The sequence below is a fragment of the Notamacropus eugenii genome, chromosome 3 (genome assembly GCF_028372415.1).
Source record: "Notamacropus eugenii isolate mMacEug1 chromosome 3, mMacEug1.pri_v2, whole genome shotgun sequence".
NCBI classification, from domain to species: domain Eukaryota; kingdom Metazoa; phylum Chordata; class Mammalia; order Diprotodontia; family Macropodidae; genus Notamacropus; species Notamacropus eugenii.
In genome coordinates, this window is record NC_092874.1 from 65230937 (window position 1) to 65248364 (window position 17428).

At 38.8% G+C, this 17428-nt stretch overlaps 1 protein-coding gene across 14 annotated transcripts in view; it reads left to right on the top strand.

Annotated features, from left to right (window-relative positions):
- Nucleotides 1-17428, top strand: part of KIAA1217 (KIAA1217 ortholog) — a 564412-nt gene that overhangs the window by 404087 nt on the left and 142897 nt on the right. For 2 of the 14 annotated variants that reach the window (XM_072651724.1, XM_072651727.1), the window contains exon 1: nucleotides 5670-6415. The exons of the other annotated variants lie outside the window; for them this stretch is intronic. In XM_072651724.1, the coding sequence (XP_072507825.1) occupies nucleotides 6307-6415 (109 nt within the window). In that variant the 5' untranslated portion in view covers nucleotides 5670-6306. Of the gene's footprint in view, nucleotides 1-5669; nucleotides 6416-17428 lie in introns of those variants that run through there. 14 annotated transcript variants of the gene reach the window in all.

A 17428-nucleotide genomic window follows, 5' to 3' on the forward strand; every position in this document is an offset into this window, starting at 1 on the left:
ATTTAATTCAACCCTCTCACTTTATAGATGAGGAAATTGAGGTTCAGATAAACGAATGACCCACTTGTTGTCACACAGCTCCCAAATGTCCAAGGCGGCATTTGGACTCCTGTCTACTTGACTTCCAGATCAAGCATTCTATCAACTCTATCCTGCTGTCTCTCATCTTATAAAGCTATATTCAATGAGGAGAAATAAATTATCTACTGGAATGAAATGAAATTATACGACTTTCCATTGATAAAGCATCTTTAGCTTTTCAAAATGATTTCATATACATTGTTATTTGATCCATATCACTAGTTCATAAGGAAGGTAAAACATCCTGAGATACCAAAATGGAAGAAATTTGCCCAAAGTCACATAGCTGGTCAGTGGCAGAACTAAGTAGGGAGTTCAGTTGCCCAGACTCCCGGTCCTTTCTTCATTCTCCTATCCTCTGCTGCTGTATCTCACACTAGAACCAAGCTTAGAAGCTCAAAGCTAAGAACGCATTGATTTAAATTCCATCTTAGAGACATACTCTGTAACCCTGGGCACATTATTCAACCTCTCAAGTCTCTAGACAATATATTGCAAAGAAATAGTTGATTTATAGTGATGAAGAAAGTATCCTCACCCGGAAGTTCTTCATACCAGTGAAATTACTGGGCCAGCTCCTTGTGCCTAGGCTATCAACATTTATGTTAGATTTTTTATCAGTACAGTACTTCTTTTGATTTTTGAATATTTGGAAATTATAATATTTTTCTTACATTGGAATTTAGCAGGCAAAATAGTGAATTAGGTAGCATGATTTATGAATTTTTTTAAAAATTAGGTAGCGGTATTAGCAAAGCAGTTGATTATTTGTCCTCTCTTTTTGTCAGTTAAAGGGACAAGGTCAGTGAATTTCCATTACAGTTGGTGTATTCATTATCCCTGAATTTCATTTGGGTCCATAACATGAAAAAAGGAGCAAACATATCCAACCTTTACCATTTGCATTGGCCTTTGTCGCAATTCAGTCCCTAATCCTCATAGTCTTCCTAAAATACAGAAAAGAATTAGCCATAATTTATATGAACTGAAATGAAGTTAAGTGATTTTAGCACAAGGTCATGAAGTGAAAGAGTTGGCATACAGAGTTGAAATAGGATTTTCTTAAGTTCTGTCCTTCAACATAGAAACCACATTTCTCTTTTTTCCATACTTCACTGACAAATTATGACCTTTTTCTCCATATAGTTGCCTGAAACATATCTCTTCTTCACCAGGCCCTAGTAAATGCCTTTCTATTATTTCTTGTGAATGGGGCATACTAAATGCACTCTATATCATTCTGTTTCTGATTCTATACTATAAAAAAGTTATTACCTATAAAAAGAACATCACCAGAAAGTTGGCTCATGTCAGGAAAGATCACAGTTTGAGGCACATCTCAGATTTAACTAAGCTGAAATTTAAATCTTGACATTTTCTATGCTCCTATGTGCAAGTGTTCCTCATTCCAGTACATGTACTGCTGAAAAAATTAATGCTTAAATGGAATTATTTTAACATCCAATTACATTTTAATTTCCGAACTGTGACATTATTTTTCTTTCTGGCCAATTTTTGATCATCAGAGATTTTATGATCATTTCTTTTTGGGGTTGGAGAGGAACTTAGAGGTCAACGCCCTCATTTTACACATGAGTTACTGAAGCTCAGAAATTGTCATTTACCCCGTCACATTGGTGTGTGTGTGTGTGCGTGTGCGCACCCGTCCTTTCTTGCTGAAGAAGACCATGCCATCAGAGAAATAATGACTTGACTTGTACTTGACTTTGTTTTGAGTGAGGGAGAGCTGTGCAGGTCACTAGCCTCACTTCTCCTCCAGAGCCATCTGAATCCAGTGATCAGATATTCATCAGGATGACTGGAGATGAGCCAGAATGAGGCAATTTGGGGTTAAGTGACTTGCCCAAGGTCACACAGCTAGTGAGTGTCAAGTGTCTGAGGGAAGATTTGAACTCAGGTCCTTCTGACTCTTGCACTAGTGCTCTATCCACTGCACCACCTAGCTGCCCCTATCACATAGGTACTGAGATTGGAACCCTGATCTTCCTATACCAAATCCATCCGTCATTCTTTCTCCTGTGCACTATGCTATCTCCAGGACTTATTATAGTTCCTGTCACATAGTAGATGCTTGGTAAATGTTTATTGAATTTGTTATTATTGAATCTCCCCTTCTCCAAAAGTTTTTCTCTTTCAGGATTTTCTTGTTCCTGTTTCTCCTCTTTTTTTGCTACCATTTACAGATCTCTTAATCCAAAAAATTGTGATCATTATCTATAAACAAGTAAAACAAATATCTGTCAACAAATATAAACCAGGGATGTTTGCAGACTTTTAAAAAACATTTTAAAACTATTTTAAAACATCTATTGACAATATGAAAAATTACTCTCTAGACTATAAATTGAATATATAATGTATTTGTAAACTGTAAGCTGAGGGAAAGGGTTGTCTCGTTTTCCATCTTTCTCTCACCAGTACCTAACATATAATCTCACATATAGTAGGATCTTAACAAATTCCTGTTAATGTGAATTGGAAATAGTTTTCTTAAATAGACCACATGTATTTTTAAGTACCACAAGCCAATAACTAACTTGAGATGAAGGTACCCTAGGAAACAGGGGAAAGAAAGGAAAGTTATATCTCGTCTAACTTTGCTTTATACCAAAAATCCAAAAGGATTTTGTCTTCCCACCTCTTAGCCACAATCATTTCCCATGAATTTGACAGTGTGGAAGCTAGGAGCTCTCCACAGCAGGAGCTCATTCCAAAGCGGGCAAAAAGTTGAAGTGAACACCAGGTCAAAGGGATGCTGCCCAGCTTGATGCATTGAGAATGGAAAATTAAGTGCGAAGTTTGTGCTTGCTCAGACGTTGGGCATCTTTGAAGCCTTAGTTTTAGAGTTTGTTTTTCTGCTTTCCCTATGTCACTAGCTCCCTCAAATGGTCCCAGACTTGGCTGCTCCCTCTAGCCCATATGTGTTTATTCCTTCCTGTTAGATGATGCTCTGTACATCTCTCACTTCTGTTCACAACTGAGTCTTTACCATTTTAGACTGTCTCATTTGTCTGGTTCTGCCCCCTTCCTACTCTCCACACATGCACATCTGGGTAGGACCAAACCAACCAGCCCAGCTTCCTATGGACTTGCCTCCAACCTTAAGAGCTTTTTGCATTTCTTTGGAATGCAGGGTCCGGATATTATCATCAGATAGCTGCTAGTGGAAATCAATGCTTTTGCTTCTGGTCAGAATTCCTCGGAGATCACAAAAGTGACCTTCAGCTAGTGTTCAAAATATGCCTTGTAAAGGAAAAAGAAGACATGGCTAAGGGTGGGGCTGGCAATCACTGCATGTGGACAAGCTTCCCCTCAGTTGCCAAAAGTATCATTGTGACCAGAAGTTGCATATGTCTGCAGAATCTAGCAAGAAAGAAGGAAAGATAGTTTGTGCATTGTTTGTTATGATTTTCTTTTGAGACAGTACAACAATAACATACGGGAAATATTTGGTTAGTAAAATGAAACTTGGCATTTCTCTGACTACTCTCTATTTTGACGGATAAAGTGCATAGCAAAGCCACATCTGACGCAATTGTCAATCTCATCATTATAAATTGGAAGGTTATAAAATTCCAGATTCTTAAACAAGAGTTTTAGCTCCTTGCATTGGAACAAATTGTGTTTTGTTGGTGTTGCTTATTTTTGCCCAAATGGATTAGAACTGCAGCTGTCCCATAGAGCTAAATGACTGAAATTTTGTTGAAGAAAGAGTCATGTCACCATTCTCTTAAATGGAGTTTATTGAAAACACAAGGAAACTTAATTGTTTGCTGTGTTTACACATGTAGTGAGCCTATTTACATCCATCAGCCTGCTTCGTTCAAAGGCACAGACATCCACTAGAGATGGTCATTATTTGGATTGAATTTACTTGTCCCCCGGAAAAGGGCCACCAACTGCTATTTCCCCCTTTTATTGTACTGAGTATAATGTTTATACTTCTGACAAGCAGAGAGAAAAAAATGCATAGATAGGTTGACATCAGTGTGGATTAACTCTTGTTTTACTTGATGTCCTGGGAAGCATGGCGCTGCTCTAATGAAAGGAGGCTTCTCCTTGTCTGTACGTCATCCATTGGTGTTGCAAGGCGGGAGTCATAGGATCATAGATTTGTATCCAGAAGGGAACTCAGAAGGCATCTAGTTCAACTCCATCATTTTGTGGATGAGGAAACTGAGGCACAGGGCTTTTGACTCCCTGTGGAAGTCTGGGGCTTGTAACTCCAAAGCCAAAACTGTTGCCATTGTCCATAGTGAATATACAGTTTCTCCCAGCATGCAGCTTGTGTGGCCGACTGACCAAGTCAGAAGGCAGTACCTGAAGAAAGATTCTCTGAGGAGAGAGGAAAAGTAGAGGAAGGGGAAGGTCCTAACTGTGGCTAATCAGAATGCTCAATGGTGTTGAGACCTTGGTGAGGGGGAGGGAAGGAGGATCAAGCTGGGAAAGTTAACTGAATAGCCACTCATTTTCCCACAAGCAAGGTCACTTCTTAAGTAACACCCTGGTTGTTTGAACCGTGACAGCAGCATTGTGAATGCTCAGTATGTTATTCATCATGATGACAAAATAGTGGGACCAGAAAGAGCAAATATCCAGAGGTTGTACTCTTAAATTCCCAGGGGAAAAGCAGTCTGGTAGTCAGTCAATAAGCATTTGTTAAACACCTACTATGTTCCTAGCACTGTGCTACACTCTGGGGATCCAGAGAAAGCTAAAGGACAACCCCTGCTCTAGAGGAGCTCACAGTCCAAAGGAACACACAACATGAAAACATCTATGACCCAACAAGGTGTTTCAGCCTAAGTTGGAGATAATCAGAGGGAAGGCAGTGTCATTATGGGAATTCAGAAGGAGCACTCAGTTCATAGTGAGAAAACCTGGGCTTATCTTTGCCCTGTCATTTATTAACAAGGTGGTCTTGGGCACATCTCCTCACACCTCTGGCCTCAGTTTCCTCATTTATAAAATTAAGGGGTTGCTTTGTAAGGATGAGTTCTAACTTCTCTTCTAGAATTCCTAAGAAAAAATAGCTATGCCTTTTTATCACCCACCTGTCTATCTAGCACATAGTGGGACCTTCAAAATGAGTGTTCATTGATTGGCTGATCTCTCTTCTTCCACTCATAGAAAATCCCTGAGGGGGAAAAGATGAGACCTGTGAGCAAGAGAGATTCCAAGGCCTCTTGGTATAGGTACTGCAATATCATATAAATGTTAGGAGTCATCATAATCGTCATTATTGAAATAATAAGCATTTTAACCTGATCAGGGGTGGGGAACCTGCAGCCTCGAGGCCACATGTGGTCCTCCAGGTCCTCAAGTGCAGCCCTTTGACTGAATCCAGACTTCACAGAACAGATCCCTTTAATTAGAAGGATTTGTTCTGTAAAACTTGGACTAAATGCCGCACCCAAGGACCTAAGGCCACATGTGGCCTCAAGGCTGCAGGTTCCTCACCCCTGTACTTGATCACATCTTAAAGCTTGTTTGTCAAAACAAAAAATAGGAAATTAAAAAAACAACAACACCCTGGGAATTGATGCCCTGAGAGCTGGAGCCCAGAGCTGATCTTTCTTCATTTGGGGTCATAAGTTACATTGTTATGTATCTGAGACACATGAACCAGGGAGGTTGGGAGGCTGATAGGTCCCAGTTCCACCAGGGGGTGTTTAGGGTACTAGGCTGGTGTGCTGTGAATAGGGATGGAGGGTGTACAGTAGGAAGAGGTGGGCGAGGCTAGTCTTGATGTGGAAAGTAGAAGTAGTAAGAGAATTTTGATAAGAATGAACAGGTGTGAAGTTGCAGTCGTGTGTTGTTCCTAAGCTGCTGTGAGTGAAGTTAGAAGGGAGATTGTGGGGGAGAGGACGAGCAGAGCCAGGAGGCCCAGCGGTCTTGACCTTGCATTTCCTCCCCTTGTGTGGTCATCCTGGGGTGTGTGTGGGAGGGAGGTGGCTGTTCCTAGTGCTAGTGTCGGTGTTATGATTCATAAACCCCCAAATACACAGACTGTACCAGTGTGGGAGCCAGTGATAATGCTGTAGACCTCTCATAGGAGTTTGTTACTGCTTATCTGCAGTCTCACTTGAGCTGACTCCCAGGTCTACTTCCTAGCATTGGGTATTTCCCAGACCATCAGGCGACCCTGCACAGAGTAGCTGGGTAGAGAAGGAAACACTCCCTAAGTCTCATAGCTCTCCTGCGATGAAGTCAGCTGCCTCCAAAAGGAATGAATTTTCCTTAACTGAAAATCTTCAAACAAAGTCCAGATGTACACTGGCTGAAGAATTCATTAAGAAAATTCAGGAGTCAGGTAAGGGTTGGACCGAATGATCTTCTGGGTCCTTTCCACCTTTGGGAATCTGTCTTTAACACAATAGCCAGAGTTTAACTCAAGACGGCTGTCCGTAGGGAAGTCTGAACCCGAGAGCTATTGCTGTCCAGGTGAAATCTTGTTTAAATGAACATTAAGGGCAGCCTGAAGAGGGAAAGGAAGTCAGAGAGAAGCGTTGCTTTGGGGAATACATGCCTTTGCCTTGTCTGTGGTAGAGGGCTAGGTGATAACTGAGTTCTATGTATAATAGGGTCAGCCTTTTATTAGCATCATTGGGACTTCCATTCTCTCCTTTTCTTCCTGCCCCCATTTTCCCCAGCCAGAAGAAAATGTAGCCCAGTTTTATTCTGTTAAATATACTCTTCGCTGTACCTTTCTGAAACTGAATTAGAGGCATGTTTTCAGAAGTACCCTAATGAGGTCATTTTTTACCTCACACAAATCATGAATATGATAGATTGAATCCCAAATTGGCTCTCCAAGGGTCTCTCCCATGGACTTGTATTTTGGGGTATTTGGGGGGTCCTGATCCCCCTTTCTAGCATCTATCTCACCCCTTCTCTCAGCATAGCATTTTCTGATTGGCTAGATTGATTGGTTTACCACCCTTTAGAGGGTGGAAAGGTTCAGGGGGGATGGGGAGGGAGTGATCTAATATATTATTAATGGTTGTGAGAATTGGCATTGGCCAGGGCCTCACTGCTAGGCTAATTGATGGCTTCTGTTGGGAAGTCTTTTGTTCTACTAGCCATATAAGGGTATGAATGTTCTATTTCTCAACATGATGGTACATTTCTTTTTTTTATGCTACTTTAAATGCTGTCCCAGCTGCTATTAGAATGAAAAACAATAGACCACCAGGAAGGTGGCTGGGAGAACAGAGGGGGTGTAGGAAAAACGGAGAACACACTGTCCCAAGAAACCCGCCCCCCCCCCCCGACTGAGCTGGGGGGCAGAAGGAGAGTCGGGGGTAGAACCAACAGGGAGAACCAAGGGTGGGGCAACTGGCAGACATCCAGGGATAAGGTTCAGGTCCTCACCCTCATAAATGACTCATCTTGGCACAGGACACTAGTCTAAAATTGAATTGAGGGAGTGAATGGCTGGATCTCCCCTAATACTCCCGAGGATTGTTACAGCTTAGCAAGGAATCCGCTATGAAGGGATGTTGAAAAGATCAATAAAACCTTGGAGAGAATGGGAAAGAAAAAAAAGGAAACAATGGGAAAAGGTTTAAACACGAATAAAATCATTCCCATATAAATCCAGGCTGTGGAGTCAGGAAGGCTCGGGTTCAAGTCTCACCTCTGACCCATACTGGTTGGTTATTTCTCCTTGCCTCCAGGAATCTCAGGATTTGGTTAGAAGAAGATTCCATGGGCAGTAGAAGTTCCTCACTGAGAACTCTACACTGATGAAATCCCAGCTTGTTTAAAATAAAACAAACAAGTCTTTTGGACTATATCCTAGGGTGTGATAGAAGCACATTTTGGCCACTGAATCTTTTCTGTGGGATTGAACCAGCAAAAAAGCAAAAAGAGGGAAAGACTCAAATATTCAGGTGCCTGATTTAGAACTAGATAAAATTAAAAAACAAACAAGCAGCATGTGGGTTGGGGGAGTAGACATTCAGGTACCTTGACTTGAATGCCAAAAGAATAAGGTCCTATTCTTGACCCTGTCCAGTTAGACAAGCCTCCTAACCTCCCTGTATGGGAATTACACTTAAGGCAAATGAAGGAAACAGCTATGGGTATTTAAACCATAATAATATCTAACATTTCTGTAAATACTGAAAGTATTTTTTTCCCACAATGGCTCTGCAAGATAGGTAGTGAATATATTTAGCCCTATTTCAAAGACAAGGAGCCTGAGGTGTTAGCTACAGGGACAGAGTACCTCCTACCTTTTTGAAAGGCTCCTGGACTCTCCTGTCTCTTGTTAGAATTGCCAAGGGCACAGTGGGGTTTTCTGGGCAAGGACCAATTGCCTCCCAAATCCCTCCAAACCATAACACTAGCAAATAGTATGGGAAAATATGGGAATGATTTTATTAGTGTTTAAACCCCAATTCATAATAATACAGCAGGACAGTTCACAAGCCATTGATTTATTCATCTGACTTTCTCAGTAGACCTCAGTTACTCAACCTGGAATCATCATGGTGGTTTACATATCCCCATGATCTCCTACTCCTTTTTTTTAAAGTTATTTTTCTCCAATTACATTTTTAAACAATTTTAAACAATTTTTTAAAAGTTTTGAGTTCCAAATTCTATCTCTCCCTTCCCGCCCCCTTCCCTCAGACTGTAAGTAATCTGATATAGGTTATACATGTGTAATCATATGAAACATTTCCTTACTGGTCCTTTTGTATAAGAAGAAAAGCAAGAAAGGAAAGAAGGAAGGGAGGAAGAAAAGGGAGAGAAAAATAATATCCTTCAGTCTATATTCAGACAGTATCAGTTCTCTGGAGGCAGATAGTATGTTTTATCCAACGTCCTTTGGGATTGTCTTGGATCATTTTATTGTTGAGAAGACCTCCTACTCGTAATATCCTTTGCCTAGCCTCAGTCATAAGCCTTGTCTCACATACTGCTCCCTAACTCTTCAACACTAACCCCCCGTTTCCACTTGTCCATAACTGTACCCTCTGGAATGCCTATTACATAAAAAACAAACTTCTTTTCATCTTAAACCTTTTTCTTTCTCAGTCTGATTTTCTGGTACTTACTGAGACTTGGCTCCATCCTGATTCCATTGTATCCCTGGGGCTACTCTTTCTACTGGTGGGTGCATTTTCTTCACTCATACCTACCTTCTCCTTCACTCATAGTAGTTGAGGAGTTGGGATACTCCTTCCTTCCTATTGTATTTCCTAGATTCTCCCTCTGGTATCATTCCTTAGCAACTACTCCTTCTCTAAAGTTCATTCAATCCAAATTTATCATCCAATCCAGAATTGGTTGCCTGTTATCTCTGGGTACCAGGGCATTCTCCCCCTGCTCTAAATGAGTTCATTGCTTAGCACATAATCCTTTCTCTCCATCTCAGTTCCTGGGCAAAGTACCATAACTCTTTTCTGTGTATTATCTTTTCATCTACATTACCTTGAAAAGCCTGCCAGGCTCTCTAAGTAAAAACTTAAATATTTAAGGATACATCATCATTCATATTAAAGTTTTATTTCATAGAATTTAATATTACCTTACATTGTCAGATTGTGGTTCAGTATTAGAGTAGTAGTGTGACATAGTGGGTAAATTGTCAGAGATAGAGACTGGAAAACCTTGGTTCAGATCCTGCCTCTGACACCTGCTAGCTTTGCAAACCTGGGCAAGTCAGTTAGCTTCTTGCCACATCTACAAAAAAGGATGATAATAGCAGGCACACTGACCTCACAGAGCAGTGTTCAGCTTAACAAGAATAGTACATTAAGCTTTGCTTTAGTGCTATAAAAGTGCTATAGAAATGTGAGTTAGTATTAGCATGAGTATCTTTCTGCTGAGTTTACTTTTCTGTACCTGTTTCTTATATCTAGAAGGGTCAAAGATAACATCCAAATATGTATTACTTTGCCCAGGTTCAATACATGTAAGATGTAAAATAGTCCTTATTTAGAAACTTAAAAGGTAAGGCACATCCAGTACTAATGTCCCTAAGTTACTAACACTTTCTTTTTTTCCATAAACTCAGAAAAACCTAGCCCCTGACCCCATTTTCATGCAGATAAGAAAAACCATCTTGTCCCATCAAATGGAAAACAGCAACCAAATCTAGTCCTCATCTTTTCCTACCCTCCCTTTTCTCTCATCTATCCCAAAGTAGTTTATCCCATTCAATGCAAGGAAGCATAAATATAGGAGACTGAATATGGGTTTGCTTTTGTGTCCTTATGAGCCTCCGTGTTTTTATTGTTGTTGTTGAAGAGAGAGAAAATAGCTTTTATTTTCTGAAAAATTACCTAAAGAGATAGGGAAGAAAATGTATGCTTAAAAAGTCAGAAGATGATGGAACCATGGAGAATTGGTTCAGGGAAGGAAGAATCTATAGAATAAGATATAAACATTTTTTGGAAAAGAAAAGAAAAGGCAGATAGAAACTAAAAATGAGACTAGGAAGGGAGGAAAAGGTAAATGGTAAGGGTATGAAGGGTGACTGAGTTCTTGGTCTGAAGTGTCCTACGTATAAGCTTAAGACAATTAAACTAGTCCTAGAAGAATTGAATGGAAATCTATACAGTAGAACCAACTTCAGTTGAATATAAATTCCTTGAGGGCAGGGTCTTTATCATTTTTAACTGTTTTTCTAGTACCTAGCACACTTTATTTTATATATGAGGCAGATGCTTAGTGAAATGTTTGTTGAAAGGAATATTACTCGTATTCAGAGAATTCTTGTATTTTTTTGTGTGCGATATGGCCTAATTCTTTTTTTGTTATAAAATCTAACAGTAGTTAAATGAGATAAAAATGGGTAACTTTCATAACCTGTCATCACAGAGGGTAAATTTCTATCTGGCACTTTCTGTGGGAATCCTTGTTGACTCTCATATTTGGACAGTGGAATAGATAAGAAGGTTCTTGTTGTGTTTGTCCTTTGTTCTCAAAGAGGACCATGACATCAAGATGCGACATGACTTGCAACTGACTTTGATTTGAGTGAGGGAAGGCTGAGATAAGAAGGTATTTTTATATTGATAACCAAGGAAGAGAGGTATGGTAATGAATGAAATTGATTTATCTCTCCTAGTAGAGGATCAAATTGTTTGAGCAATTTTAGGTTGTCTTTGTAGAATTATCTCTTCCACACTGTAAATTTTCCCTTCACAGTTTCAAAATATCATGAGTCAGTTAAGGAATTAAATGGGAATTTGAGGGGAGTTTTCCAGAAGCTGCAGATAATATGTAAAGACCAGCAGACAGCACAAAGCCTATTACTAAATACTTAACCCAAAATTAACAATGAGGTACTATAAGCACCCATAAAAGAAAAAAGAAAAAATTCAGACTTCTGGTACGAAGGGAAGGTCAAAAAATTTTACAGGGATTTTCCAGATGTTGGGGGCTCTGCACTCCAGCCCCTTGCATTGTGGAAGGGAGAGCTGTAGTTTTATTCAACTAGAAAAGAAGAGAAAAAAAAAAAGAAAACATTCTCTAGTATTGTTCAAAAAGCCACCTGATGCTAAATAATGGTTAATGTCTAAGGCAGAGAATGGAGGTTGGGGGTCTGTGAAAACCAGCATTTTATACTCTCCTTAGTTGCAGGTTCACTTTTCCACCTATCCAATTTCCTGGCTATGAGAAATGTTTCCCATAAATATGTGCAGTCATTAATAGCCACTATTGGCCTCCACGTTGGAACACTTAAGACCTGAGAAAACTCATCTTTCAGATGACCTTGGTCCAGTCTTCATTCTTCAAATAGCTGTAATCATGACGTCCTCACATCTTGCATCATTGGTGGCTCATGAATTTGCAGGATTCCTCCCTCTCTGTAGTGACAGCCACTCTTGCCTTTAGATACAGAACTGCTTCCCAAAGTCTGGACATTACAAATTGAGCTTTGGGACGGTTTGTTACAAGTGTGCTGTTCATATTACCTGTAAAATTAGTTTGTTTTCCACTAGAACCATGGATTTTTAAAAATTTTTACTTTCTGTTCTTGGTATCTTTTTTCTTTCTTTTTTTTAATCTCAGTCTTCCTTGATGTGTTTTTAGTTGATGTTGTAAAATTCTTCTTACAGTTTCTTACAGTGTAGAAAGGGCAAAGATAAACTTCAAATTCTTATTACTTTGTCCAAGCATAAGATCCCTATGGAAATCTCCAGTGAATGTGTGTGTTTCAGATACCTTAAAGTAAGATTAGCAAGGTGCTTGGAAGCAGGTCAAGAGTCACTGTTCTTTACTCTTAGGTCATATCTGTGTATTTCATGTAATAGGTATTATATGAAATATAATAATTTACAGAATCTCAGCATTGGAAGAAAACTTAGAGGTCATCTGACCCAAACTGTACATAATCAAAAATCTTCTCTACAAGTTTGCTGACATAGTCACTTAGCCTCCCCTTCAAGAACTCTCAAAATAGGGAGTCCATTACCTATGTAGGCAGTCTGATCATTTCAGGGATAATATTTTTCCCTTCATTAAGCCTAAATATATATGTCTCTGCACCTTCCACCTACTGTTTTAGATATGTCTGCTAAGACCAAGAGGAAGAAACTGAATCCCTTTTCCTCGTGATAGCCTTTCAAACTCCTAACGCTTACTGTCCCCACTAGGTTTTCTAGGTTAAATACCCCAATTCCTTCAATTGATCTATGGTTACCAGTTCTTCCACCATTCTGGTTACTTTCTGAATGCTCTACTTTACAGCTTATCATTGTCTTCCCTAAAATACCCTGCTCCAGACTGAGCACAGAACTCCAGATGTAGTCTAAGCAGAGGTCTACATGAGACCTGAATCTCTTTTGTTTTAGAATATTATGCCTTTTTTAACAGCCTACATTCAGATAAGGATTTTTCACTCTATATCACACTGTTGAATTACCTCCAGGTCTTTTTCATATCCGTTGTTATTGAGCCATACCTTTCCTAGCCTATGCTCATGTAGTCAGTTTTTTATTTTTTTTTAAGACTTTTAAGATCATTTTTAAGACTTATATTCATAACATTATCTTGTTAGATTTTACCTATCACTCTAAATTGTTGAAAATGTTTCAGATCCCAGTTCTCTCATTCAATTTGGTATTCTAGTATCATCTTCCAATTTGGTAAGCTTGTCACCTCCATCTTCATCTAAATGACTAATGAAAATGTTGAGCAGAAAAGGATAAGGACAGATTCCTGTAAGACTGCAATAACCTGTCCCAAGCCCAATATGAATAAATACATTGAATGGTTACCAATCCACCTCACTGCACCACTGACCAGCCCATACCTCTCCTGTCTTTTCCATAAGGATAACACTAAGACTTTGCTTCGCCAAGTGCTTTCTTGTAATCTAGATACAGTAGGTCTACAGAATTCTCCTGATCTATAGTAAACCTATCCAAAAAAGGAAATGAGGAACCTTGCATGCCATGTTCTTGATAAAGACATGCTGGCTTTTATTGATCACTTCTGATCACTAGTTCCTTTTTGAAATATTTGCTAAGCATTCCATTAACTTTTTGTTTTAAAAAAATATTCCAGGACTCAGTCAAGATTCCCAGCTTCAGACAGAAGACCCATCCTTAAAAGAAAAATCATGTCATTTGCCTGACTTGACTCCTGTAGTACCTTTGATTTACCACAGTTCCTCCAAAATCTGTCACGGTGGCCTCGCAATCATTTTCCACCAGTTGTTGCAGTAACTGGGGACATAGTATGACTTAATGATTCCTACATTGATTTGAAGTCCAGAAAGTTTTGATTTTTCTCCCTCTGAACCTCATTTTCTTTCTCTGTGAAACAAAGATAATGACCCCTCTATCATATCCATTTCATGGAGTTGTTGCAAGACTTAACTAAAATAATGTATGCAAATCACTTAGCAAAAATTTTTGAATTTTATATAAATGTTATATCTCTTAAGTTTCTTTAGTTCAGAGGATTTAAATTTATTGAGAGCAGCTAGGTACCCTCCAAACACCTCATTTATCTTGGGTTTCAACTCCCTGGGAACTGTTTTTGCTCTCTCCTTGTAGCTACATAGATCCTCCTCCTTGGAGGAGAAGACAGAAGTCAAATAGTATGAATAATTTTGCCCTCTTTCTTTCAGCCAGTATTGATGTCCTATCCGATTTAAGCAGAATTCCTGTCCCTTCTTTGATATTTCTCCTGTCCCCAAGGTAGATTTCAAAAAGCCCCCTTTTTGACTTTCCTCATTCATCTGTAGCTTCAACTCTTGACAATGTTTCACTCTTTTCTACCTTCTCTTTTTTCTAAATCTCACTTGACCCAGAAGTTCCCTATGTAGCAATACCAGTATCTTTGGATGACTTTCCCTGTTCTTCTTGATCATTTTTGTGTGTGTTTGTATATTTAGAATTTCATTCTTGAGATTTCTTCATCACACTTTAGCCAATTTCCCTCATTGAGTTTTATGATTTATTACTTCTTTCTCTGAACTCTGTAACATCCACAACAAAAGCTAGTTTGTGTGAAGGGTGCCTAGCTTTTATTTCCTCTCCTTCAGTAGGAATTCAGAGACAAAATGATAACTTCCTTCCAAGTTGGTCATGGACCCCATGAAAACCTTGATCTAACCAAATGCCAATCACTTGTCAATAGTCATTCCTCTTGATGCTTTTGAAGTTTCTTGTGTGGTTAGTTCATCAATCTTTTCTGAGTGATAGAAGTCATTGAAGAATTTCAGTAGCATTTTAGTGATTGATTCCGTTATCATAGTGTCTTCAGAAAATAGGAACTATCTAGAGAACCTACCCATAAGGAATCACTGTTCCATTTGAACTCTTCAAAGGCTATTTTCCATGCTGGTAATGAAAATACAGTATTTTCTTTTTTGCCTCCCTTGATTAATAATCATAAAAGAATTGAGCAGTTATCTCTTTAATTCTATCTGTAAAGAAATATTGTTTGATAATAGTATTTCCATGGGAGACATCTTGCTACAAAAGATCTTTTATTATGTAATTATAATGACCAAGCTTGGCCTGAACCATGAAAAATATGAGAAAAATCTACCTTCCTCCTTTCTTTACAAATCTGAAACTTTTGTGTGTCAAGTACTGCATATATTGTCAGACATAGTCAGTATGTTGTTTGGTATTGCTGACCTGCTCTTTTTCTTATTTCTTTTTTATTGTTTTTTTATAAAAGTTAATTCTGGGTTAGGGAAAAGAGGCAGGTATATATTTAGAAATTAAGGTAATATAAACACAGAAGAGCTCAGTAAAAATATTTTTAAAAAGAAGAGATTCTTTAAGGCTCTACATTGCATCACTGAATCATTGTTATATTAAAAATAATCAAAAACAAAAGCATCTGGCATTCTTTGCACGTTTCATTCATTTTCAGAGATGATTTGGTCTGCTATAGATAATATTGGTAGGAGTCTGCCCATTTCCCATATTTTCTTCTAATCTTTACTCTAATGAATTGATGATCTGACTTCTCAGAGACAACTAATGGTGGTAGGACTCCCAAATCAGTGATGAGTCATTTTCTTGCCAAGGTAATACACTTTTTGTCATGTTCACTGCTTTGCTTTTCCCTTCATCTGCCCACTCCCTTCTTGAAAAAAGTATTCCTCTTTGTATAGGTATGATATTTTGGAACAGTCTGGAAGCCATTGGCCTCTTTATTATCTGAATTCTGAGCTGTACTTTCTATTTATTTCCAACTACCCCCTCCTATGCCCTTCTTTGCATTTAATTCACACAGTTTGAAGGAGCTTGTTGAATTCTTAATATAATTTCTGTAACCCTTCCTCCTCCACAAGCCACACTATAACTGTTTATACATAATGCTGTATTTTTACTAAAAGAACATTGAGAATATGCCTTAAATGTTATGTTAGGTTTTCTGCTTTCAGAATGATATAATAAATAGAGTGACTTGTCTCTCACTTAGCTCAATTTCAGTACTCTTCTATTTGCATTTTAATCCAGAATTTTTTAAACAAAATACACTCTTCTCAGTCAACTGTTTGATGAACCTTGAATGGAAAATCACCATTGTCATCGATAACATTTACCTAACACTTTTGAGGTTTCAGTGAACTTTCATGAGTTGTCTCTTTTGATCCTCACAACATGGTCTAGCAGCTAGAATTCTGAATTTGGAATCAAAGAGTTCAGGTTCAAATTTCCATTCTGCTTCTTACTGCCTATGTTTTGGTAGAGACAATTAATCTCTCCAGGTTCTCATTTTCTCATGTACAGTGAAGAAGTTGAACTTTGTGATTCCAAAGTTCCCTTCCAGCTCCAAATTTGTGACCCTGCAATCTTATATATAGCCTTGGAAAATCCATATCACAGGTATGATTTTGCAGATGAGGAAACTGTTATCAAAGAGACTAAGGTGAGATGGTCCGTAGAGAACTTGACTTGGTGTCAGGAAGACCTGAGTTTGAATCCTGCCTTCAAATCTTACTAACTTTGTGACCATGGGCAGGTCATTTAATCGCTTTCAACTTCAGTTTCCTCAGTTGTAAAATGCAGATAATAATATCACCTACCTCACAGGGGGGTTGTGAAGATCAAAACAAACATAAAATAATTCTCAAACCTTGATATGCTTTCTAACTATTAGCTGTTATTGAGTGATTAGTATATGCAGTCTCCATCTTATAAATGGGTCCATGGCAGAAACTCATTTCTAAGGCAATTACTGGAACTCAAGACAGATTCTCCCATAGGAACGATGTCATAGGAATTGATTAGAGACACAGATCAAGCCATAAAAGCCCATTTCAGTCAATCAAGAAGCATTCCTTATGCACCTATTACGTACCAAGCATTGTGGGAAATACAAAGAAAAAATGAAATCCCTGCCCCTTTCATTCTCAAAGAGCTGGTACTCTGTCAGGGGAGACAACAAGTACACGAATAAGTATGTGTAGAATAAATGCAAAATAAACCCAGATTTTGGGGAGACGAGGAAAGGGTTTGTGTGAGCTGGATCTTGAAGGAAATAAGAGATTCTAGAAGGGGGAAGGTATTCCAGTAATGGAGATTTGTTCTGTCATGTCCAACTCTTCATGACCTCATTTGGGATTTTCTTGGCAAAGATGCTGAAGTGGTTTGCCATTTCCTTCTCCATTTCATTTTACAGATGAGGAAACTGAGGCAAACAGGATTAAGTGACTTGTCTAGGGTCACACAGCTAGCAAGTGTCTGAAGTCAGATTGGAACTCAGGAAGGAGCATTTTCATGACTCCAGACCCCAGTATTCTATCCACTGCAGCCCCACCTAGCTGCCCAGCAATGGAGATAGCCAGTGTTATTTACCTCTAACATAACTGAACTGTAGTAATATGAAATCT